Raw genomic sequence first — 23,792 nt, 5'->3', positions numbered from 1 at the left:
CCTCACATCCCTCAACCCTGACCCCATCATCCCCCCCCCTCCTTCCCTTTCTGGGCTCCTAGGTCTCCCCTACCCCCTAAGTCTGGGCCAGGCACGACCAATCCCCTCCCCTCCAGCCCCCCACATCCTCGGGACAGCTTCACCTTCTGCCCACCTACTGCCGTGACTCAGAGCAACCACTTAGCTAGTGAAAGCGCACCCATTAAGGAAACAAATGGCTCTTTCCTGTGGCAGGGGGAGGATTAAAGTGATCACGGAGCTCTCTGTAATGAAGACAACGAAGATGAATTAGGCTCTGAAGTGCTCACCGCCCCCTGAAACACTTAGGAAATTAAATGCCGCGAGGCTTCCGGTAATGCATCTGCCAGTGACGCCAGGGCTGTGCAGAGCCGCTGGGTCTTGGATCTCTATTTTGTCCACCTCCGCATGGACATCTCGATGAGCACCCCTGTCACCCCAGCAAGCCCAGTTCCCTTAATTTGTCTAACAAAAACCCTCATTGCCGCGCCTACCTTGTCTGCACCAGCACCTCTGGGGTGTGGACAGGGGTGAGGGCCACCGGGGGTCTGTGCTTCCCCCACCTTACAGCCTCCCAGCACCCTCCCAGGGTGACACCCTACGGTGACCGGGACCCGGGGATCTTGTCTAGGCCACAACAGAAGCTTTCACCGAGCGTGACTTCTTTTGGCCTTCAGAAATAATTGCTTTCTTAGAGGTGAAGGTACTGCTATATGCTTCCCATGGAACAAAACAAAACAAAACAAAACATATTGCCTGCTTGGTATTTTAGAATGTTCAGGTTTTGTGGCATTTCTGAAAACTCACCATGAATATCACAATCAGGAGTCCATTATCAGAAATGCCAGTTAGTAGGGAGTATAATTTTGACTCACGTTGCCAAGCCCTCTAATCCTCTAATCCTTTACAAAACCCTTTTATTTTCTTAGTTCTTTATTTTTTTTTTTTAAAGATTTCATTTATTTATTCGTGAGAGACACAGAGAGAGAGGGAGGCAGAGACACAGGCAGAGGGAGAGGCAGGCTCCACGCAGGGAACCCGACGTGGGACTCAATCCCAGGTCTCCAGAATCAGGCCCCGGGCCAAAGGTGGTGCTAAACCGCTGAGCCACCCCGGCTGCCCCCAAACCCTTTTATATACCTATGTGATGCCCATGACGGAGGAGAAACAGCACAGGCTTTGGGTTCAGACAGACCCGACTTCAAATCCTGGCTCTGCCGTTTCCTGGCTGTGTGACCTTAGACAAATTGCTTAACTTCTCTGAGCCACACGTCTCCTCGGTCGTGTAATGGGGACCATCTATTCCCTCTGTCCTAGGGTCGTCGGGACAACGATGATGATGGGATGACAGATTGCTCATAAATTAGTTAGAAGCAAGGTGGATACTCAGTAATGAATGGGGCTGCGGTCTGTGGTAGAACCAGGGACTGGGATGGGTCAGTGACAGGGACTGTCAGCTTTGGGGCAGGAATGTGGGGCCAGACGTGGAGGGGATGTGGTGGTAGGGAGTGTAGTACGGAGTGAGGCAGTGCATGTGTCGTTCCAGGCTGGGTGTGGGGGTGTATGCACGTTGTGTGTGTGTTGGGGGTGGAGGGTGGGGGGTGTTGATAAAGCCTGTAAAGCCAGGATCGCAACACCCAGTCCTGACCTGCTCCAGAAGCTCCTCCTACAGAGCCAAGGGTTAGTTTCCTAAGTGCAGAGCACGCGGTCCCTGATTCTGGGAGGCGCACACCCCAACCTCGATGCAATCCCCGGGGACAGTCCTCTGGCCTAGTTCCCCCACAGCCTGGGACCTACATCCCAGGCGCTGGTGCGGCCTGTGTGGCTCTCTCTCCTGAGCCCAAACCCCAGTCCTCCTCCTGTCTGGCTTCTCTGGTAGTGAGGAGGCAGGCTGGGCCCAGACGATCCGAGTGGCCGAGCGTGGGGCCGTGTGCTTGTCCCAGGCCTAGGCAGGCGCGCTCCTGTTGTCCGTGCCTGGCCGGCCCCCAGCCCCCCGCTTCCAGACCCCTGACCACTCCTAGCAGATGGAGTGAGAGGCTCAGCAGAGAGCAGCGGAGGCTGCACCTTCCCGGGCACTGCCTCGCCTCCCTGGCCTTGGGGAAGAAAGTGGTGTTCAGAGAGGCCACATCCTTCCTCCCTGAGGCCCCTCCTGCTTCAGACCCATGTCCTTGTCTTGACTCTTTTGGTTTTTTGGAAGGAAAAAAAAAAGTGAAGTGGAGGGAAGATGGTAGGAGGGAGAGAGACAGACAGAGAGAGACAGAGAGACAGAGAGAGAAGAAAGAGAGAGAGAAGGGCACTGCGCTCCCCCTAGAGGCTGAAAGAGATTTTGCGGGCTGCTCTCCCTGGTTGACACCGTTGCGCTAGCTTTCAGGGAGTTAACCTGGTGATGGTAGACATCTAAATACTCCATCTAGCAATTAAAGAGTAATTCTAATTGCAGTCATATGAAATGTTGGCCTTTCTGTCCTAATTACTGCACAGCATAAAAGCAATCATAACTTTTCATTAAATGCGTCTTAGATTTTCTGTCATACACCTGCTTCTGTGCAGAATAATCCTCACTTGATTTTTTTTTATATAAGGGATGGTCTTCCTAGTCCACAATATAGAAAGTGTTAGTGTACGATGTAGAAAATGAAAGGGACACAGAGAGAGAGAGAGAGAGTCAGAGTGTGATCACAGGCAAACGTTGCTGAGGATGTGAGACAAGCCCGGTTCCTGCCTTGGGATCCGTTGCAGACAGGTGACAAGTGTTCCAGGGGCACCTGCCCTGGGCCAGCGCCGGAACAAACCTTTTTCTCTCCGGGTGTGTGTGTGTGTGCTGACATCAAAAGGCTTTGCCAACTTTCTTCTTACCACATGGGGGCATTTTTTTCTTGAATCAGTGACGAGGGAGGTCCGCTGCTATTCTGGCCAATTTGCTATTCACCTCAATTTTTTAAGGCAGTCAGTCTTTGGGAGGCCAAAGGATAAATGATTTTAAAATGCCACAGAGGTGGGGCACGTGGGTGGCTCAGCGGTTGAGCGTCTGCCTTTGACTCAGGGCGTGATCCTGGGGTCCTGGGATCGAGTCCCGCATCGGGCTCCCTGTGGGGAGCCTGCTTCTCCCTCTGCCTGTGTCTCGGCCTCTCTCTCCATGTCTCTTAGGAATGAATAAATAAAATCTTAAAAAAAATGCCACAGAGGTAATGAGCCAGAGGTTTTTTGGTTCTCTGCTGGGAAGGGCTCCTTCTGCTCTGGGATCTTGTCTCCCTTCAGGAATGATCTCCCATTAACAGTGCATTTGGCAACGGCGGGCATTGCATTGGTTAGGACTCCTTGACATAATCTTTCCAGCTCTGGATACTTTCAGGCTCTGTTTCCCAGAAGGAAGTTATACTCATTTTATTCACCAAATGTTCTGGGTGCTTGACAAAACATTAACTCATTGAATGCTCGTGACCGTCTTATGAATTATCTATTTATCTGCTGTTGTAGGCCAAATAATGACCCTCCAAAGAGGTCCACATCCTATTCCCCAAAACCTGGGTTTTACCTTACATGGCCAAAAGGATTTTGTGGATACGATAAGGGTCTTGATATAGGAATATTACCTTGGGTTATTGATGTGGGTCTAATGTTACCACAGGGATTCTTAGAGGATGAGGTAGGAAGGTCAGAGTCAGAAAGTGAACCATGAGTGAAGAAGCAGAGGTCAGAGTGATGGGCTGAGAGCTGAGTAATGGGAGCAGCCTCGAGAAACCAGAAAGGGCAAGGACGTGGATTCTCTGACCTCCAGAACTGCAAGGTAAAATTGTGTCGTTTTAAGCCACTAAGCCTGTGGTAGTTCGTAATTCACTAACATGGCCAAGATTCTGTGGAAAAAAATGATAGAGCCGATATTTTTGTTTGTTTGTTTGTTTTAGAGCTGATATTTGGAAGTAGGCTGACCCATGTGCTTAGCCACCATACTGCACTGCCTCTCACCGAGGGCCTCTCTCGAGGCTGATACCCCCCTATACTCCCCAAATAACTGCAGGGGGACTAGTGCCCTTTCACTCAGGAGGAACAGGACTTCATTGAAAAGTCATCAGACAGGAATGAATGATCCTGGGCTGGGGGCAACTGTCTGCCTGGCTCTTGCACTCTGTCCCCTGACAGCATTGTTTCATGTCCCCAACAAGGTAAACCAGTTGTCCCTAAGATCCCATCCCTGGGCCTGACATCAAGGAGAGGTATTGATGCCCCTTTCCCGCTACATCACGGCGCACACATGGAGCTTTCAGAAGGGGGACTCCAAGCAGGGCGTAATTGGCATTTATTCAAATTGTGCTTAATTGAATACTTCATCTGAACCTCAGAAAACCGCATGGGGTACAGGCTCTGCAAAGAGGAAGTAATTTTCATTAACAGGATCTAAATGAGTCTGACACAAAGACCTACCTGTGCCCGACACAGCTAATAATCGCGGGTAATGAACCTGGGGCTGCAGACAGAGGTTTCCCTTTCCTGTTTTAGTTTGCCCTTCCTGCCTTGCTTCCTCGTGTCCTCCCTCCCCTTTTTTTGCTGAGGGTGGCTGCTCAGGGTGGCATGTGGTGGCTCCATGTGGCCGGAGGCCACGCTCCGTGCTGTTGCTAATGGGCCACCCAAGGCCCGAGGCCAGTGAGCTGCGCTCTGCCCTGGACTTGGCCTCCTGTTTGCTTCCTTGTAGGACGATGCACTTTATGCCTCCTGGGGAACTTTCCCTTCTTTTTAATTTAAATTTTATTCCTTCCATTTTTTAAGAAAAAGATTTTATTTATTCATGAGAGACAGAGAGAGAGAGAGAGAGAGAGGCAGAGACACAGGCAGAGGGAGAAGCAGGCTCCCTGCAGGGAGCCCGACACGGGACTCGATCCCAGGTCTCCAGGATCACACCCTGGGCCGAAGGCAGGTTCTCAGCCACTGAGCCACCCAGGCGTCCCTCCTTCCATTTCTTCAAACTGTGTCTTTGACCCATATATTTCCTCTAACTCCTTCCTCTCAGCACTTACACACAGTCTTCCAAGGGGAGGAAAAAACTTCTAAGGACTAACCCTCCTCCACTCCCTTCATAGAACATCTGGTCGGGCAGGGTTGCCTGTGGGAGAAAGCTTTTGGGAGATTCTCTGCCCACCCCCACCCCGACAGCCTATCCCAGGCATGCTTACGCCAGCCAGGCCCCTGACCAGGTCTGAGCCACCAGGGCCTGACACACAGCCACCAAAGAACGCAGGTCCCTTTTCAACATGTGTGTTTGGTGGGGACGGGGATAGATAATCTATTCATATGGCAACCCTTTTCCTTTCTGTGTAGAAGAAGAGATTTATCATATGCATTTATTTACGCAGGATAATATGCCAGTGTCAAACCAGTTAAAATCGAGATAATACTCTCTCTTGGCAAACTTCACATTACTATGCATTATCCAGTTCCAGAGTTTAAGCTGCTTGAGCCGTGCTCGGTAGACTGTCAGCTGCTGCCTCAGAGGTGGGGACATGGTCTCCAGTTATAATGTGCCAGAAGCTCTGAGGAACCCTTTCGAGAGAGAGAGGGAGGACTGCACCAGCAAGGAGTATTTTCCATTTTATTTTATTTTATTTTATTTTATTTTATTTTATTTTATTTTATTTTATTTTATTTTATTTTATTTTAATTACCACTCGAGGGTGCTGTCTGCTTCTGTGGCAGTGGGTGGATTTCATTTTGCCATTTACCTCGGGAGCAGTGTCTTGGGTGGTATCTGAGTTAATAGGTGCCAAGTTTCCAACATTTTCCAATGGTGTTTTGGCACCTAACAGTTTGGGGTCTGTAAGCCGTCTCTTGGTGGTCCGTTCCTTAATCCAGTTCTGGGTGGTGCGTTTTCCCTGCAGCCTTGACCCTGGCCAAGGGGTCGCGGTGGGGTGGGCTATTGGCTGTCCAGCCCGTGTGGTTGTGGCCAAGGCTTGCTGCCCACCTGGCGTCAGCATCTCTTTACTGCAGACAGAGCCCTTCAGAGATGACCCACAGGCAAGGCTTGTGGACCGCAGCCTTGCAAAGCCAGCTGAGCAAGAACTTCCGCACCAGGTTCCTTACAATACATGACACTTGGGGTGTGATGCTGCCCTTTGATCTTATGTTCTCTAACTTGACCTTGCTGTCCATTAATTTCAGGCTGAAAGTAGGTGGGGTTCACTATCAGGGCAAGAGGCTAGGATGAGCGGCACCCAGTCCGGGGGGGGGGGGCGAGCCAGCAGTCTGCCAATCTGTCTGCATTTCTGCAGAAAGGTGGTGGGTCCCCTCTTCACTCAGGCACGCTGTTCTCTCCAGTGGAGTACTGGGGCCCCTGGGGGCCATCCCAGTGCCACATGCTGACGAGTGAGAGCCAGTCACTGGGGAAATACATATGGGAGGCAGGTGCCCACGAGGATGGAAGAAAATACCATGGGAAAGAACCACAGGCTACAGGAAAGCTTCGTCACTCCTGGCTCAGCTGTCTGTAAAGAGCACTGCTCGGCTCAGGTGTGCGCATTTTCTCAGATTCTCTATTCTCTTTTCCAGATTGTGACCATCTTGGCAAACATGTCTGTCCTAGAGCAGTGCGCCTCTGACATCATTCAGGAGAATGGTATGTCTTTGCAGCAGTGTGCACGTGGCATGGATTATATGGTTTATATAGGACCATGGGCCCTTTGTGTTTGTGTGAAGAGCTGTGTGCAGGTATGGAAACGTGGGCATGTGTGTCTGCACAATTACGTGAGTGTGTGTGTATATATATATATATACATACATATACGTATATATGTGTGTGCGCTTATGTGTATAGCTGGGCCAATACGTAAATGTTTGCTTCCGAGGGACTTTAGTTCCATGGGGCAATGAATGAGAAGATGGAGCATGTCGGATGATGATAGTGGGATGCAGAAAATAAAGCAGGGCAGGGCGTAAGGTAGACCCGAGGTGAGGGGTTAGCAGGTGCTATTTTAATTAGGGTGATGAAGGGTAGACGAGTATTTCATTATGATCCAAAAAGTAAAAATCTCTTCCTGCCGGAGCATGTGTCTGGACTTTAAGTTGTTCCTATCATATTGGATTTGGCCTCACTCAGGAAGCTGAAGCGTCTGAAGAGGAGTGAGGGTGGGGGAGCAGATCAGGGCAAGCCTGACCCCTGGACCCCTCACCCGAGGACATGGACATCCCACTGGCTCCCAGGTCCCACCTTGCACCAAGGGTGTCACCAGAGTCGGGGTGAGGTGGGCCAGGGAGTGGCCCTGTGCTGTCTCTGCCTCTGCTAGGGGCCAGGACAGGTCTGCCACCTTGCAGCTGGGAACGCAGAATGGCGAGGGCTTCCTGTGACTGGGAAATAAGGGAGCAATTAGCAGCCGGTCGGAAACCCAAGACGCTAATGAGGACGAGTGAGCTGAGAGCCCTGGGCCAGCTGCTTCTGCTCTCGTTAATCCCCCTTCCCCTAGGTCGCCCCTGCTGTTTTAACAAACACACACATTCCCCATCCCCCATTGCCCTATTACTAATTGAAAGACATCATTTTGTGTTAATTTTATGTGATTGAGGTAATAATGAAAAACTTTCCTGAGCCAGCTGAGACTGAGAGACTTGAGGAGCATCCTTCGCAGCCCCTTCTGTCCGCACTCAGAGCCTTAAGTTCAAGTGGTGAGCGGCAATGGATCTCCAAAGGCCCATGGATTTGGGATTGGAACATCTGGCCTCTGTAGAGGGTTTGATGGTTTACAAAGGGCTATTGATGGGCTCATTCAGTCAGCAGTTAGAGACCTACTACATGCCTGGCATTGCACTGAACAAATGCACACAGAGATGAAGAAATCCTTGACTTTGTCCTAGGAGAGCCCAACTGGAGCCCAAAAGTGATAACATGACATAGTGTAAGATTGACAATAAAACAGTGCAGCAGAGGGCAGGGGGTTGCCACCAGGGAAACTGGAAACAGACTGGGCTTGAATCCTGGCCCTCTGTTACTAGCCGTATGACTTCTGCTTTTCCATCTGCAAAATGGGAATGCACCTGCCTCGCAGGGTGCCAGGAGGATGAAGACGGAGCTTGTTACAAGAGTATCTAGGGCAGAATGGGCCCTGTGCCAAGCGCACCTGCTCTTTCAGGAGACTGGCAGGCAGCTGAAGAGCCTTTGATGAGGAGATTGAGTACAACAGTGGGCAGAGCTGGAGGGACCAGCAGGGCAGGGGTGGTGATGAAGCCAGGGCCTGCTGGAGCTCAGTGGGATCCTGGGCGGAAGGGGACAAGCACTGTCGGGAAAACCGGGCTTTGAAAGGCAGTCCTCTTACAGGCTGTGTGAGACTGATGTGTCCTGCCCTGAATGCAGCCTGGTGATTTTGCCCCTGTCCCGCCCCGAACTGTGTGTGAGTGTTGGTGATGGGACTGGAGGAAGGAGGCCCGGCTGCTGTCACCCCTACACTGGGAGGCAGGTCAGGGCAGCCCAAGCTCTTAACTGTCAACCCCATGACATCAATAGCTTTCCTTCGACTTCTCCCTCAGAGGCTGGGACTGAGCCGGAGAGAGTGTTGGGGAAACAGGGCACTGGGGGCTGGTTCCCGAAGCTGTAACTCCCAACCTCTAGGCAACTTTTCTGGCATTGAGCCTGGCCTGGCCTGGCCTTTGGAAACACAGTCTAGATTTTTCTAGGCAGCTCAATTTCATGGCATCTTATTTTTTTCTAGTTAAGACAGATGAAGTATATATATACATATATATATGTATATATATATAAGATTTATTCATTTATTTACTCATGAGAGACACACACACACAGAGGCAGAGACATAGAAAGACGGAGAAGCAGGCTCCTCACAGGAAGCCCGAAGCAGGCCTCGATCCCCTGACCCGGGACCATGCCCTGAGCCCAAGGCAGACGTCCAACCGCTGAGCCACCCAGGCGTCCCGACGAAGTATATATTTATAGGAAACTTGGATTTTATACATTTGTAAGACTCTTCACCTGAATGCATTCATATTCATTCATTTGATATTTAGTCAGCAAAGATTAGAGTGAAGCCGCTTTCTAGGTACTGCATCTATTTCCATGCAGGAAACGGACACACGCCCTTGTGCCCTGGAGCTTACCTGCTGGTGTATAAGAAACTATCTGATTCCTTGTCAGTTTGCAGGTGCAAAGGGGGAATTGGGAAAGTGCTTCTTTGTGGGCACCTGAACCCGGAGTTAGTAAAACTTCCTAAGCCTGTGGCACTTCCTAAAGTTGTCATTTTGGTGTCCCCTGTTCATGTGCCCACAGGCCATAACATACATACCTCTGGATATTCATGGTCGTGACCTGTCTTAGGGACATTGTGGGCATAGGGAGCCTGAAGACTGTTTCATTCAGTGGCCTGGGAGAGGGTTGGGAAGAGAAGCACCTTGCCCTAAGCTTAGTGTGTGGCGGCAGAGGTATTAGAGACTGGGGCTCTTGAGCCCACAGGAGGGAGAAATGGGTACTTAACAAAACTCATCAGAAAGAGAACCCCTCCCGACTCCCCAGGACTGAATAGTCTCAGGGCCATAACTAAGTAACTTAACAGCCCCTGTGCGTTGAGATCCAGGAGAGTTAGAAATGACATCTGGTTCAAGTAAGATTCACAGAGGCATGCGGCTGAGGTCCTGGACTGGGGCTAACTCCTGTGTGCACTTGGGAAATCATTTTCTCTCTCCAGATCTGAGGTGCTCTTCTGTGAAATGGGGGATAGGGTGGAGAGTGGGGTTGGGCTAGATCTCTAAAGGCCCTTTTGGCTCCACAGTCTAAGTCAGAGGTTGCAAACTTAGATACCTATAGAGCCAGACAGGTACTATCCATGGATGATGTAGGCTCAGCAGGGACTGGGCCAATCTCATTTAAAATAGCAAGCTGTTAATAAGCTTTAGCGTATTATTGTCAGGAAGAACTGTGGCCCCCATGTCAGGAAGTAATGTTTTGGAAGCTGGATTTTAATGGAAATCTGGGTTTTAATGGAAACTTCCCAACTTTCATAATAACAAGAATTTTTAAAAAAAATTAGTGTGTGAAGCAACAGAGCAAAGTACAATATATCCACAGGCCCTGTCTGGTTTAAATTCTGTGCTGGCAAGATTCCTGCCCCCCTCCCCGCCCCTGTGCAGGGAAGGGGGTGTGGGCAGGGGCAGTTAGGAAATACCTCCCACAGAACACGGACTTTTACTACAACCTGCAGGATGGGAATTACTTAGTTGGAGTGTGAGAGGGAAAAGGATATCCTTGCGGAAAAATTAGGTGGCCGGGGCAGAGGGTGAGAGTGAAAGTGGGTGTGGGTTTGTAGGACAATCAGAAGATGGATCTGGTTTCAGGGGAGGGTGGGAAGAATGCTCGGCTGACCAAATTCAGGCCCTACTCAAACCTCTCAATTCAACTGTCCATCCTCCGCCAGTGCTAGAAGCCCCCCTAAAACATTTGATCTGTTGCTTGTCCAGCCTAAGGTTTGGCTCACCTCCCACGGGGGGCCCATCACCTCTCGACCCCTCTCAGATGCAGCTGGATCAGAGGTGAAGGAGTGACGGAGAAGAACCAGCTTACCTGAGTTCTGAGACCAGCTTCCTGGCTACTAACTGTGCGACCCTGGAAAAGAGACCCCGCTTCTCTTTGGGCCTCACAGTGAATTATACAGATACTTAGTTCCAGAGACTGTTGGGAGGCTTTAGGGATCATGCATTTATGGTGCATTCAGTGTAGTGTCGTGCATATAATAAAAGCTCAGTAATAGCATTTAAAAAATCAGAAGGGAGGTCCTCCCGATGTCCCTTCCAAGTAGAGTGACTTAGGCATGGAATCAGAGATAGCCCCAGGGCAGGAGGAGAAGCGGTGGCCTCATCCGGTGCCTTCCCATGGTTGAGACCTCCTAAGTCTCAGGCTTTTGCAGCCACCTATCCAGCTGGCCCCGGGGTGGGGGGGCAGGCTCCCCGCGGGGGCAGGTGCCAACTGTCCTTTGCCTCCTGCCCAGGGGTCCAGCTTATCATGGGCATGCTGTCCGAGAAGCCAAGGTCTGGAACCCCTGCCGAGGTGGCGGCCTGTGAGCGAGTCCAGCAGAAGGCCGCGGTGACTCTGGCCCGTCTCAGCCGAGACCCAGAGGTGGCCCGGGAGGCCGTGCGGCTGAGCTGTAAGTGGTGCGGGCTGTGGCAAGAGTGGGGAGGTGGGCCTGGGATGGGAGCACCCCCAGTTTCATGGTGGCGACAGAGGACTCACAGCCCCGCTGGCCGAGGTGAACCCCACTCTCAAGGTGCCAGAAAATGCTGGCATGGGGGCCCAGCATGTGGCCCCCCCATCTAGCTGGTAAGTTTGGGGCCAAAACTAGAGGGAATCAGGGCCCGGGGAGGCTGAAGTCGGATGGAACAGCCACTCACCTAAGACTCCCCGCTGAGAGCCCTACCCCTTCATGCAGTCGTTCTGTTTTGTCCTTCACTCAGTTATTCACTCATCTACTTGTTCATCTGTTCATTCACTCACGAACTCATGCTTTTGTTCATTCGTGCACTCATTCACTGCTTCTTTTATTCATGTTTAATTCATTTATTAATTCACTCATTAAATCACTCGTGCATTCAGTTCGTCACATGTCCCCAGCGAGTCTTTTCAAAGCACCCACTCCCTGCTAGACTCGGTTCTCAGTGCTCGGCCTAACACCCTGACTGTGCATTGTCCTGACCACAGGGGCCTACAGCCTCGTGGGGTGGCAGATATGGAAAGACAAAGGTGCCCTTGCATACCATAGGCCAGTGTTCAAAGCATGTCCGAGCCACGTTTGGCACAGGGGGGAAGCAGCTCACATTTTTCCAGGCGGTTCGGGGGATGTGTTAGCAGGGAGGTGAGCCTTCAGCTCTGGTTTGAGGCTTTATTCCAGGGTGATGGTTGGGGAATGTATCCCAGGAAGGGGCCCAAGGATAGGATGGTGTTGTTGCCTCTCGTGCAGGTACCTGGCAAATGGCATGAGGTGGCCCCAGGTTCTGGCTCCAGAAAGACTTTCTGGAAGATAAACACATAGAATGTGTCTGTACACCTTTTATTAATATCTTACGAGTTGGCTCTTTGTTTTATTTTTGTTTTTTGGAGTTTGTAAAAAGCCAATTTACATTGAAAAGCAGAGTCATTTATTTGCCTTTCCTCTATAAAGGCCTAGGAAATATTAACCTCCTCAATCTGGAGTTTTCTATAATCTTAGGAGCAATACATTTTCTGACTGTAATAGGCAATTGGGAGAAAAATGGGAAGTCCTGCTGATAATGATGTAAACATTAAATATAGTTCTGGCAAAATCAGAAGTACTGACACAGGAAGTTCTTTCTCAGAGGTCCCCAGTACGTTCTGTTGCAGCTCTCCTAAGCTCAGTACTGGCCCTGAGCAGGGTCTGTTCAGACCCAGGGGAACAGAGAGTCTCCACCACAAGCTCCTCCAGGTGGGTTCAGCACCTTTTCTCTGGCCAGGTGGTGAGCTGGTGGGGCCCTGGAGTGACCCAGAAAGCTGTGGGAGGGGTGCAGGGGGAGCACCTCTGGGTCAGGCCTGGCCAGGCCCGTTCCCATCCTTGTTCTTGTGTGTCTCCCACAGGTATGTCCCGCCTCATCGAGCTCTGCAGATCGCCCTCCGAAAGGAACAGCAGTGATGCTGTGCTCGTGGCCTGCCTGGTGAGTTCCCCGTATCCCCCCGGCTTCTGCCCTGGGCTTTGGGGCTGCAGACCAGGGGCCAGGAGAGCTGGCGATGCCTTGGCTGGCTTGAGTAAGCCATGAGACTTCTCTGCACTTAACTTTCCTCTTTAAAATGGTGATAAAGGTGTTTCATTTAATTCACAAAACTGTGAAGAAAAGGGATGCCTGGGTGGCTCAGTCAGTCGGTTGGGCATCTGACTCTTGATTTTGGCTCAGGTCATGATCTTAGGCTCTGACTTCCCACTTAGTGGGGCACCTGCTTTTCTTCCCCTCCCTCTGCTTGAGATCTCTCTCTCTCTCTCTCTCTCAAATAAATACATCTTTAAAAAGATGAAAGATAATGATATGAGGTCATATATGTGAAAGATGGGGGGCTAGGGAATCCCTCACGCATACTTTTAATAACCATGAACCTTTGAGGTTCTGAGGAGTCTTAACAGCAGCTCAAGACCAGCGTGGCTGGCGGGGAGAATGTTGACAGGTGGTAGCGACACCATGGTACTTGCAGCAATGGAAGGTAGGGTATGGAGGTCTCGTGTCTGTTCCAAAGGGGACACTGGGGGATCCCTGGGTGGCGCAGCGGTTTGGCGCCTGCCTTTGGCCCAGGGTGCGATCCTGGAGATCTGGGATCGAATCCCACGTCAGGCTCCCAGTGCATGGAGCCTGCTTCTCCCTCTGCCTGTGTCTCTGCCTCTCTCTCTCTCTGTATGACTATCATAAATAAATTTTTAAAAAAATTAAAAAAAAAGGCAAAGGGGACACTGGGAGAGAAGCCTTCCATCCTCTTCGACAGGGCCCCTCTACTGGCACTCTTCCAGCTTCATAGCCACCCCCCTCTCTTGTAGAGTAGGACTGGCAGCAATAGGACAGGACAGAAAGTGTTATTCGCCAAGATCTTCAACTTGAACCAAAGCAGTGCATCTCATGAGATCCCCACCCAACTTCTTGCTGCTTGGAGCCACCATGAGAGACTCAACTGTACCAGATGGGAATGCGCGCTTTGTCTCTACATTCCTCCCTGCTGGGGCTGGACTGAATCCCCAAACAGAGCTGCTTCCAGTTGGAAGCGTGAAGAGGCTGAGAAACCAATGTATAAATGGGTCGTTTGACTCTTCGAGTCCCAAGAGATTTCAAGGGAGTGCCCAATTCTTGGTCGGTCCTTAAAGAACTCGAGGGGGAAGTGAGGGATCTGGAGGGCCTTCAAGCCCCCACTTTCTCTCCATCTCTCCCCCTTCCTTTCTCTCTCCCTCTTCCTCTCGGTAAAGCCCCCTCCACACTCTATCATTTTTTAGACGAAGCTCATCTCATTTTGGGGAGCTCCTGATAGACATTGTATGGTTGAGACCAGAGGGCATTGCGGTCGGACACACCTGTCTTGGTTTTTGCCATTAACAAGCTGCAGGACTGTGGGTAGGTCACTAAGTGCCTATAAATCTTATTCAATAAATATTTACTGAGTGATTCTGTGTGCTGGGCACACTTCTGAGCTATGGGGACACAGCTGTGTCGGGGGGAAAGACAAAGACAAACATCTCTGCTCTCATGGGACTTTGATTCTGGTACATGCAGAACAACTTTAGCTTTTTGGTGCCTTTGGTGATCTGTTGGAGCTTCTGGATCCCTTCTAAGAATAATGTTTTAAATGCATAAACCAAAATATATAGAATTAAGAAGGAATTATTACAATAGTTATTGGAGTATTTATGTGATATAATTAACATATGTACTTTTAATTAACATGTTAACTAAGAGAGCGAGCAGTGGGTCTAATGAGTATTATAACCTTGACTAGAAATGAGCATAAATGCTATCTGAGGGTCCCTCCAGCAAGAGTTACCGGGGTATGAGAGGATCTGTGACTTTCCTTGGCACGCAAGTTGCAGGAATTGCTGTGACTTCATGGTCGGTGGCTGCACTGAAGGGGAGGCTAAGCTTCAGCTGGAGGTTAGTACCTGTAACGAGGTAATGTTTTCCCCAGTTGAGAGAACTTCTTAATCCTGTCTCGCTCAGTGAGTCAAGTGGAGAGAGTTAATGCTGGGCCAACACAATCATTGGCCCCAACCGCCATTATCTCCAGCGCTCGGGGCGCCCACGAGTGCCCAGCACCACGACGCCCTCAGGTTGTAGTGGGAAACCAGAAAGCTCCATGCAGGCCTGTGGCCACAATTCTTTGTGCATCCATAGTGTTAGTTTGAAGTAAAACATGCACAAGGGCTTGGCCACCATCTTCAGTCACGTGAAGGACTTTCCAGTGGAAAAGGTATTACATTTCCCCTGGAGGATGGCTCATGGGATGCTGAAGAGAGCTTCACCCTCCCTAATCGACCCTTCCTGTGGCTGCTGGGCTAGTTCTAATTTTACAGTCACGATGCTTCCATCATTGGCCCTTCCATGGTCCCCCATGATCTGTGGCCTACTGTCTACAGCCCCGTGCCTTCTGGCTCGAACACAGGGCTGGGGCCCAGATCCATCTCCTCTGTCAGGTATCCTGGGGGATGCCTGTGGCTCAGAGACAGGGAGTACATGGGCATCTGGGCCTGCCGGCTTGGATTTTGTTATCTTCAGTGGGAGGCAGGTTATGGGATCTCGTGTGCTGGGTATTAAAAGGGGAGGGTCTTGGAATTCAAACATAGGCCTGCCTAATGCTGAAGGTCTTGGCTTTGTGGCCAGACCTTCTTGTTTTCAGTCACGCCTTCTCCCCCATGTCTTAGGGCCCTGGTCTTGCTCCCTTGGCTCTTGGCAGATCTTTCTCCACCCCCCCCCCCAAGTCTGGAACTTCTTAGGGCTGGGGACCTTTTCCAGCCCTTGATATCTCCATAGGACCTTGGCTTTGGTGACTGTTTCTTGCCTGGTTGAGGGACAGATAGATTTCTCTTCCCACCCCGAGGCCCCAGAATTGCAGGTGGTGGTGATTTGGCTCCCAGAAGGGGTTCCACATTTGAGTGTGGCCCCCTGGCTGCTGAGATGGGGGCCGCTAGGTGGCTGGCCTGGCAAATGGAGTTGGAGGCTACCTCTCCTGCCTTCCCCAAGGCCTTCTTCCCAGCGTCAGAGGCTCTCTTCAGGTGGAGGGAGGACATTTCAATTATTGTCTCCCACATCTGGGAGAGTGGCAGTGCAGATTGCTTCGCGCAAACAGAATTGATTTTTGCTTAATGAGGCGGCTGTCAGTGGGCTGCTGGGCTTGTTTAATGGTTGGGTGTTTTCAGACTGTCTGGGACTGAGATCCTGGGATGACTGGCTGTTAACCCTCCCTGGGAAGCAGAAGCCCAGAGACAGGCTTCAGAAGGGGGAAGGGTCCTTTGAGCTCTGGGACGCTGAGGAGGGGGTGCTCTGAGTTGCTTTGGATTCCTGTCCTGCAGGCCTTCTGGGGACCCCAGGGAGACGAGGGTGTCCATTGACCTTTGTGTTTTTTCAGGTCTGTTAGTTCATTCATTCTTTTCCCCTCTCTCTTCTCCCTTTCCCCCTCCCTCTTCTCTTTCTTTTTCTCCTTCTCTCTCTCTCCCTCTCCTCTCTCTCTCTCTCCCTCTAAGAAAAGAGAACCACAGGCCAGGGGGTGCCTGGGTGGCTTAGTCAGTTAAGCGTCTGATTCTTGATTTTGGCTCAGGGCAATATATCAGGGTGGGTGAGATGGAGCCCCGCATCAGGCTGTGCTCAGCAGGGCATCTGCTTGAGATGCTCTCCCTCTGCCTCTCCCCTGCCCCACTTTGTCTCCCTTTCTCCCCCTCCCTTTCTCTCTCCCTCTTCATTTTATTTTTTGCTTTTCTCTCCTCCAGAGCTTGACTTCCTTCAGGAGTTTTTATCTCTCCTTTCCCCTCAGCTCTCTCTCCGCCCCCACCCCCACTCTCTCCCCTTCCTCCCTTTATGGCTCCTCACCTTCTCCTCCCTCCCTCCTGTTTGCCCCTCTCCCCCCTCCCTGGGCACTCTCTTTCTTTGTCACCATCTCTCTCTCTCTCTCTCTCTCTCTCTCTCTCTCTCTCCATCTCTCTGTCAGGCTTGATCTTTCTTTCACCAGCTCATCTCTGCCTCTCTGTTTTAACTTTGCCTTCCTGTCCCACTTCTCCGTTGTCTCTTTTTCTCTGTTTCTCTATTTTCTTCTTCTATCTCATTCTCCTCGTGAGTCTGTTTTCTCTCCATTTCTTTATCTTTCCTCGCTGCTCCTTCCCTCTTGCTTTATGATTATGATGTAAAATATATCAATGGCTTCCTAGGCTCCTCTGCTGAGGAACTCAGGTTCCATTTTTTACTGTGACAAGTCAAGGGTATAGAGTTATTTTTCCCAGTTGGAGCCAAGAGGAATCAGAAAGTGCTATGGAGTTCAGCCTCTGTAGCCCCTTGGGGGAAAATAGCCCCCAGGAGAGGCAGGGCGCACTACTGAGGGACAGTCTCCTAGAGTCTACTTCTTGCCACTAGTGTTCCAAACCCCGCTCAGGTCCCTCTCCTTGATCTAATTTGAACATGGCAGCCCCTGTTCATCCAACAACCAACTTAAGCCTTCCTTTCTTTTCACTGACTTGGTGGTTTCTCAGCAATAGGTATAGGTCATGAGGGCTCATGTATTCAGTATAACCCTGTGCCCTGGGCCTTCTCCATCCCTACTGTGTGCACGGGTGTGAGGGTCCTGCAGTGGGACTGCTGCTGGGTGATCTCGGGAAGGCCCCTTTCCCTCACTGAGCCTTCATCTCATTTCCAAACTGAAGATCATGACAACTACCCTGTAGTATTCTGTAAGGATTAAATGAAATACTATGTTGAGATATGCAGTAAGTAAGTATTAGTATTCCTTTTTTTTTTTTTTTTGCTTTTTCTGCCATTCCAGATATTCCCTTCTCTTTGTTTCTCGGGGCAAGGGCACCCCTAAGCTCTCACCTTGTTCCCTGCTGTGAACAGAAGAGGGAAGGAATTCACAGTCATTGAGCACTTAGTATGCACTGCCTCAGCGGACTGGGAGAGAGGTGGAGGTAGGTGCGTGGCCCATATTTACAGTTTCAGGTGGCTCTAGCAATAGAACTCCATTTTAAAGCATTTCACTTTTTCTTTTTTTTCAATTTAACTTACATTTATTGAGCCCTATGCCAAACCCTGTCCTTCTTCTGTGGATACAGAGAAAAATAAAACAGAGTGTCTATCTTTGAGGAACTAAGAGTCTAGTGTGGGAGACAAACACCTAAAAACCCAGTAGCAGTCAAGGGTGAGAAGGTTCAGGTCAGCCCAGGGGCCATGAACAGAGAGAAGAGGGAAGGACTGTCTCTGCTTCAGGGAATCAGGGAAGGCTTCACAGAGGAGATGATGGTGGGACAGCCCTCGCAGGGTGAATGTACCCACTGGCTAGAAAAGAGTGAAGAGGGACTTTGTGCCATGGAGAAATGCTGAGCAAGGGCATGTAGACATAAAGCAGGATAGAGTACTCAGCGAGGAGTGAAATGCCCAGCACAGGGGGACCTGGGCAGTGGTGTCATTCTGTCAGCATCTGTCTTTCCCGTGCAGAATCTCCATCTTCTTCAGCTTTATGACCTTCCTTCCTCTCTTTCCCCTCCCATAATGCTTTGTCAGAACCTTGCTGAATTTATGAATCAGTAAATATCCCTTGCTATTCTCAAGCAACTCTAGGGACCTGGAAATAAGGCTGTAATACCATTGAGGCTTCTGGTAGTTATGGTCTCTAGAATGAACAAATCTTGAACTTAAATAGTCAGTAAGTTGACCAGACTTTTTAAATGACAGATCTTTAGGATAACCAGGTTTCTGAGCTGATTGAAAAACCAAAATGGTAAGACCATTATTAAGATCATGAGGGCTTTCAGATGACATCCACCATAATGACCAAGGTACAAACCAGATGACCAAATGATAAAGTTACCATAGTGACCAGGTGACCAAAAGGACCATGTCCCAAAGGTGCCAGCTGACCGAGGTGATGATTTACTCAAACTGACTGATCAGTGTGCCACTTCCAGAAATGCACCTCCCAGGGCAGTTGAAGGGAATACATGCATCCGAGCAGAGAACCTGGCCTGACCTGTGTCCTCTGTTCTATTTCTCCCCAGGCTGCTCTGCGTAGACTGGCTGGGGTCTGCCCTGAAGGCCTGCAGGACTCCGACTTCCAGCAGCTGGTCCAGCCCCGGCTCGTGGACTCTTTCTTACTCTGCAGCAACATGGAGGAGAGTTTTGTGTAGCAAGCGTGGGAGAGGAAAGACATTTGGCTCCATTCTCTTGCCCTCTCTGAGTACATACCTGTGAACACACCTGAGTATGCACCAGCTTCCTCACCTCCTTATTTATACTTAATTTATTTTTTATACAAAATGGAGAGAGGGCTAAATATTCTAGCAACACCAGCAGGCAGTGTGTGGGCCTGGGAGTCTTTTTTCATTTTTATTTTTGACTTCTGTGACTTTTCAGTTACAGATATTGAAATGCATAATGCCTAATATGACCTATTGTCATGGGCAATTTCCCTTCATCTTGCTTTCTCTACTCTCACTATATAATCTTGCCTCATTTCCACTCCCGTTTGGAACTAGAGTATGTTCACTGCCCAACAGTCTTTTGGCTTATTTTTTTTTTAACGTTGGCTTGCTCCTTTCTAAAAGATGTTAAATAAATTTAATAGTTGGACAGAAGACACTAGAAGGAAGGTTATATTCTTTAATAGATGAAATCGTCAAAATGTGTCTTGTATTTTCAGATTAAATCACATCTTAGACTAAGTTCCTAATTTATAAGGTGTCATGTCACAAAATCCTTTCTAACTATTCAAACTGTGTAGAGAGTTGTATCGTTTTCACAAGTGCATGAATGAGTCAAGTTCTGAGAATTTAGTGAGAAATCAGAAAGATTTCCAAAAGTCCCCACAAACTCAGTTTCCGTATGCTTTTCTGCTCTTGTATAATTTCCTGGGGACTAGGATCCTCAGAGGAGGTGTTAGTAGATTATATCTTTTCGAGAGTGTACTTGAAAGTGTGCTGGAGCTGGCTCATATCAGCTTGCAAGGGACAACTGTGAGAATTTCTCCCCCATTCTGCATTCAGTGATCTCTTTTTGGTAGCCTGAGATTGACAATGGTGAGAGTATTTACATCTCAGAAATTAGATGATGTTATAACTCAGAGAATTTTTTTTCCCGGAGAGCTGGTTTACCAATATCATTTCTTGAAAGTATCACAGAAATCTATAAATCCTTCTGAAAGGCTTAATATCATCATAAGTGATATGATTTTATACAATTCAAGAAGCATTTCTTGAATTACTATTACTATTCTAAATGAGTTATCCTAATGTATCCTGTCCTGAGTTGAACATGTCACATGGATTATCTTGTTTATTTCTGATACTAATCACATGAGATGTCACTATACTATTAAATCACTTGCCCAAGATCACTAACTAGTAAATGGTGCTAGGATCTGAACCCAGCAATGTCTATTAGCAGAACCTATGCTCTGAAGTCCTACGCTATAGAGAAAGGTGACGTCAGCGTCCTTCCACCTGAAATGATGAACATAATGGTGATAGTCATAACAATAGCAAAGTTATTATACAATATTTAACATGTGCCAAGTGCTTGTTTTATATCATTCTATATATTCTTATGAGTATACATTAATATTTATTACTATATGTTATTTATTAAATCCTTATGCAACTCTGTGAGGTAGATATTCTACCCATTTTACAGATGAGGAAACAGAGGAAATTGCCTTTTTTTTTTTTAACTTGAGACAACAGAGCTGATATAGTAAGTAAATGGCAGGCCTTGGATTCAAGCTAAGGTCTTCAGAGTGCTTGTGCCAAGCTTCTTGGAATAAGAGTTTTGATATATTTCACTGGGTTATGCAAATTATCTAGACATTGACACCTGTCTTCGTATGATAACAAATTTTATAAGTATCACTTCTGATGTCACCATTGGCTTGAAAACTCAAACTTTATCATTGCCAACAAACACTGTCGGTTGTTGTGCTTGAGGTGACAAGCTCACTTTATTTGTTTTTGTGACAATGTCTGCCAAATATTGCAGTCTCAGTAACCATAGTTTTTCTGTCAATTATTCTCTCAAGTAAAAACAGTATTCCGTGGGAAGCAATGAGTTTCCTCTGTAATTCAAACAATCACACAAGGGCTTTTTTTTCTCGAAACTGATACACATCCTAGTTCAGCACACAGCAGAAGTGCCTTAAGTGTAATTCTCATTTTAGCACCCAGAAAATGAAAAAAAAAAAAAGATGTCTACTGAGGGGTCAATATTTAATAAAGTTCATGATTTGTACTGCTTCATCAAGGATATTTCTAAGTGAAATTGGTCATTGAAAAAGGTACGTTAAATGGTGACAGTAAAGAATACGATGAGTGTAAGAACAGTTTGGTACTGCTACCTTGATCATATCAAAGTATAATTTTACCTACCATTGCTCTTGTACTATTAGTGCAAACAGCAACAAGTGACAAAAGGTAAATATCACATGATACTGAAGAAGATACTGAAGAAGTTGGAAGACTGACACTATGTGACTTCAAAGCTTTCTGTAAAACTACAGCAATCAAGACAGTGTGGTATGGTTGAAACAATAGACAAATAGATTACACAAACAGAATAGAGAGTGCAGAAACACACCCCCATAAATATAGTCAACTGATCTTTGACAAAGGAGCAAAGACAGTAAAGTGGACCAAAGGTAATCTTTCCTACAAGTGGTCGTGGGACAACGGAACATCCACATACAAAAAGAAAAAAAATGAACCTAGATACAGACTTTATATCCTTCATGAAAACTCAAAATGTATCACATACCTAAATGTAAAACACAAAACTATAAAACTCTTAGAAGATAGCAGAAAATTGAGATGACTTTGGGCACAGTGATGACTTTTAGATACATCAAAGTCATGACCCATGAGAGAAATAGTTGCTGAGCTGGACTTTATTGAGGTCGAAGACTCCTGCTCTGCGAAAGACCATGCCAAGAGAATGAGAAGACAAGACATGACTGGGAGACAATTCTGTGAAAGACCTTTGGCAAAGGTCTCATTTCCAAATATACAAAGAACTTTTAGAATTTGACAATAAGAAAATAAACAGCCTTATTAGAAAATGAGCCAAAGACCTTGACAGACATCTCACCAAGAAGGTAGATGGCGAATGAGCAAATGGAAAGATGCTCTATATCATGTCCTAAGGAAAATTTTAATTAAAACAATGATGAGATACTACTACACACCTATCAGAATGGCCCAAATTTGGAACACTGACAATGCCAACTTTGGCAAGGATACAGAGCAACAGGAACTTTCATTCATTATTGATGGGAATACAAATGGTACTAGTCACATCATGAGACAGTCTGGCTGTCTCTTACAAAACTAAACATATTCTTAAAATACAATCCAGTAATCATATACCTTGGTATTTACCCAAGGTAATTAAAAATATGTCCACACAAAAACTTGCACATGGATGATTGTAGCAGCTTACCCATGGTTGCCAAAACATGGAAGTAACACGGCCTTCAGTAGGTGAGTTGATAAATTGATACATCCTGACAATTGATGCTATTCAGCGCTAAAAAGGAATAAGCTTTTAGTCTAGGAAAAGACAAGGAGGAAGTTTAAATGCATATTACTAAGTGAAAGAGGCCAATATGAAAAGGTTACTGTATTATTCCAATTATATGACATTCTGGCAAAAAAAAAAATCCTATTGGAGCCAGTAAAAAGGTCAATAGTTGTCAGGAGTTTGGGGGGCAGTGATAAGAGCTCAAAGGATTTTTAGGGCAGTGAAGATACGCTCTATAGGATACCTACCATATGGCAGATCATGTTATTATACACTTGTTCAAACACCAAGAGTGAACCCCAATGTAGACTCTGGACCCTGGTTGATGATGATTGTGTCAGTATAGGCTTATCAGTTGCAACAAATGTGCCACTCTGGTGGGAGATGTTGACAGCAGGAAAGCTACATCTGTGTGGGGACAGGGTGTATGTGGGAAATCCCTGTACTTTCCTCTCAATTTTGCTGTGAACCTTAAGCTAAAGAAATAAAGTCTTCATAATAAAAATAAAGAATAGGAAGAGAAGCTCCAAGACCGAGGGAACGAAGAGCCTCTTCAAAGGTGCTGGGACACAAACGGCACAATGGAAGCTTCCAACTGAAAGTTCCTTGGGTGAGAGCACTGGGCCCCTAGGGGAACTGCAGCTCTTTCACGTTCTTTCTTTCTTTTCTTTTTTTTTTAATAAATTAATTTTTATTGGTGTTCAATTTACCAACATACAGAATAACACCCAGTGCTCATCCCGTCAAGTGTCCCCCTCAGTGCCCGTCACCCACTCACCCCCACCCCCCGCCCTCCTCCCCCTCCACCACCCCTAGTTCATTTCCCAGAGTTAGGAGTCTTTATGTTCTGTGTCCCTTTCTGATATTTCCCACACATTTCTTCTCCCTTCCCTTATATTCCCTTTCACTATTATTCATATTCCCCAAATGAATGAGAACATACACTGTTTGTCCTTCTCCGATTGACTTACTTCACTCAGCATAATACCCTCCAGTTCCATCCACGTTGAAGCAAATGGTGGGTATTTGTCGTTTCTAATGGCTGAGTAATATATTCCATTGTATACATAAACCACATCTTCTTTATCCATTCATCTTTCGATGGGCACCGAGTCTCCTTCCACAGTTTGGCTATTGTGGACATGGCTGCTAGAAACATCGGGGTGCAGGTGTCCCGGCGTTTCATTGCATCTGAATCTTTGGGGTAAATCCCCAACAGTGCAATTGCTGGGTCGTAGGGCAGGTGTATTTTTAATTCTTTGAGGAACCTCCACACAGTTTTCCAGAGTGGCTGCACCAGTTCACATTCCCACCAACAGTGTAAGAGGGTTCCCTTTTCTCCGCATCCTCTCCAACATTTGTGGTTTCCTGCTTTGTTAATTTTCCCCATTCTCACTGGTGTGAGGTGGGATCTCATTGTGGTTTGGATTTGTATTTCCCTGATGGCAAGTGATGCAGAGCATTTTCTCATGTGCGTGTTGGCCATGTCTATGTCTTCCTCTGTGAGATTTCTCTTCATGTCTTTTGCCCATTTCATGATTGGATTGTTTGTTTCTTTG

General features: G+C 47.9%; 1 protein-coding gene across 1 annotated transcript in view; it reads left to right on the top strand.

Annotated features, from left to right (window-relative positions):
• The window catches only part of INSC (INSC spindle orientation adaptor protein), a 120,756-nt gene extending 101,452 nt beyond the window's left edge, over positions 1–19,304 (top strand). The window contains exons 10-13 of the mRNA XM_055317549.1: positions 6,556–6,622; positions 10,989–11,144; positions 12,587–12,663; positions 18,729–19,304. Coding sequence (XP_055173524.1) covers positions 6,556–6,622; positions 10,989–11,144; positions 12,587–12,663; positions 18,729–18,857 — 429 coding nt within the window. The 3' untranslated portion in view covers positions 18,858–19,304. The remainder of the gene's footprint in view (positions 1–6,555; positions 6,623–10,988; positions 11,145–12,586; positions 12,664–18,728) is intronic.
• The last annotated feature ends 4,488 nt before the right edge of the window (positions 19,305–23,792 follow it).

The sequence above is a fragment of the Nyctereutes procyonoides genome, unplaced genomic scaffold, assembly GCF_905146905.1.
Source record: "Nyctereutes procyonoides isolate TBG_1078 unplaced genomic scaffold, NYPRO_anot_genome, whole genome shotgun sequence".
Lineage (NCBI taxonomy): Eukaryota > Metazoa > Chordata > Mammalia > Carnivora > Canidae > Nyctereutes > Nyctereutes procyonoides.
This window is presented reverse-complemented; position numbering and strand designations above follow the sequence as displayed.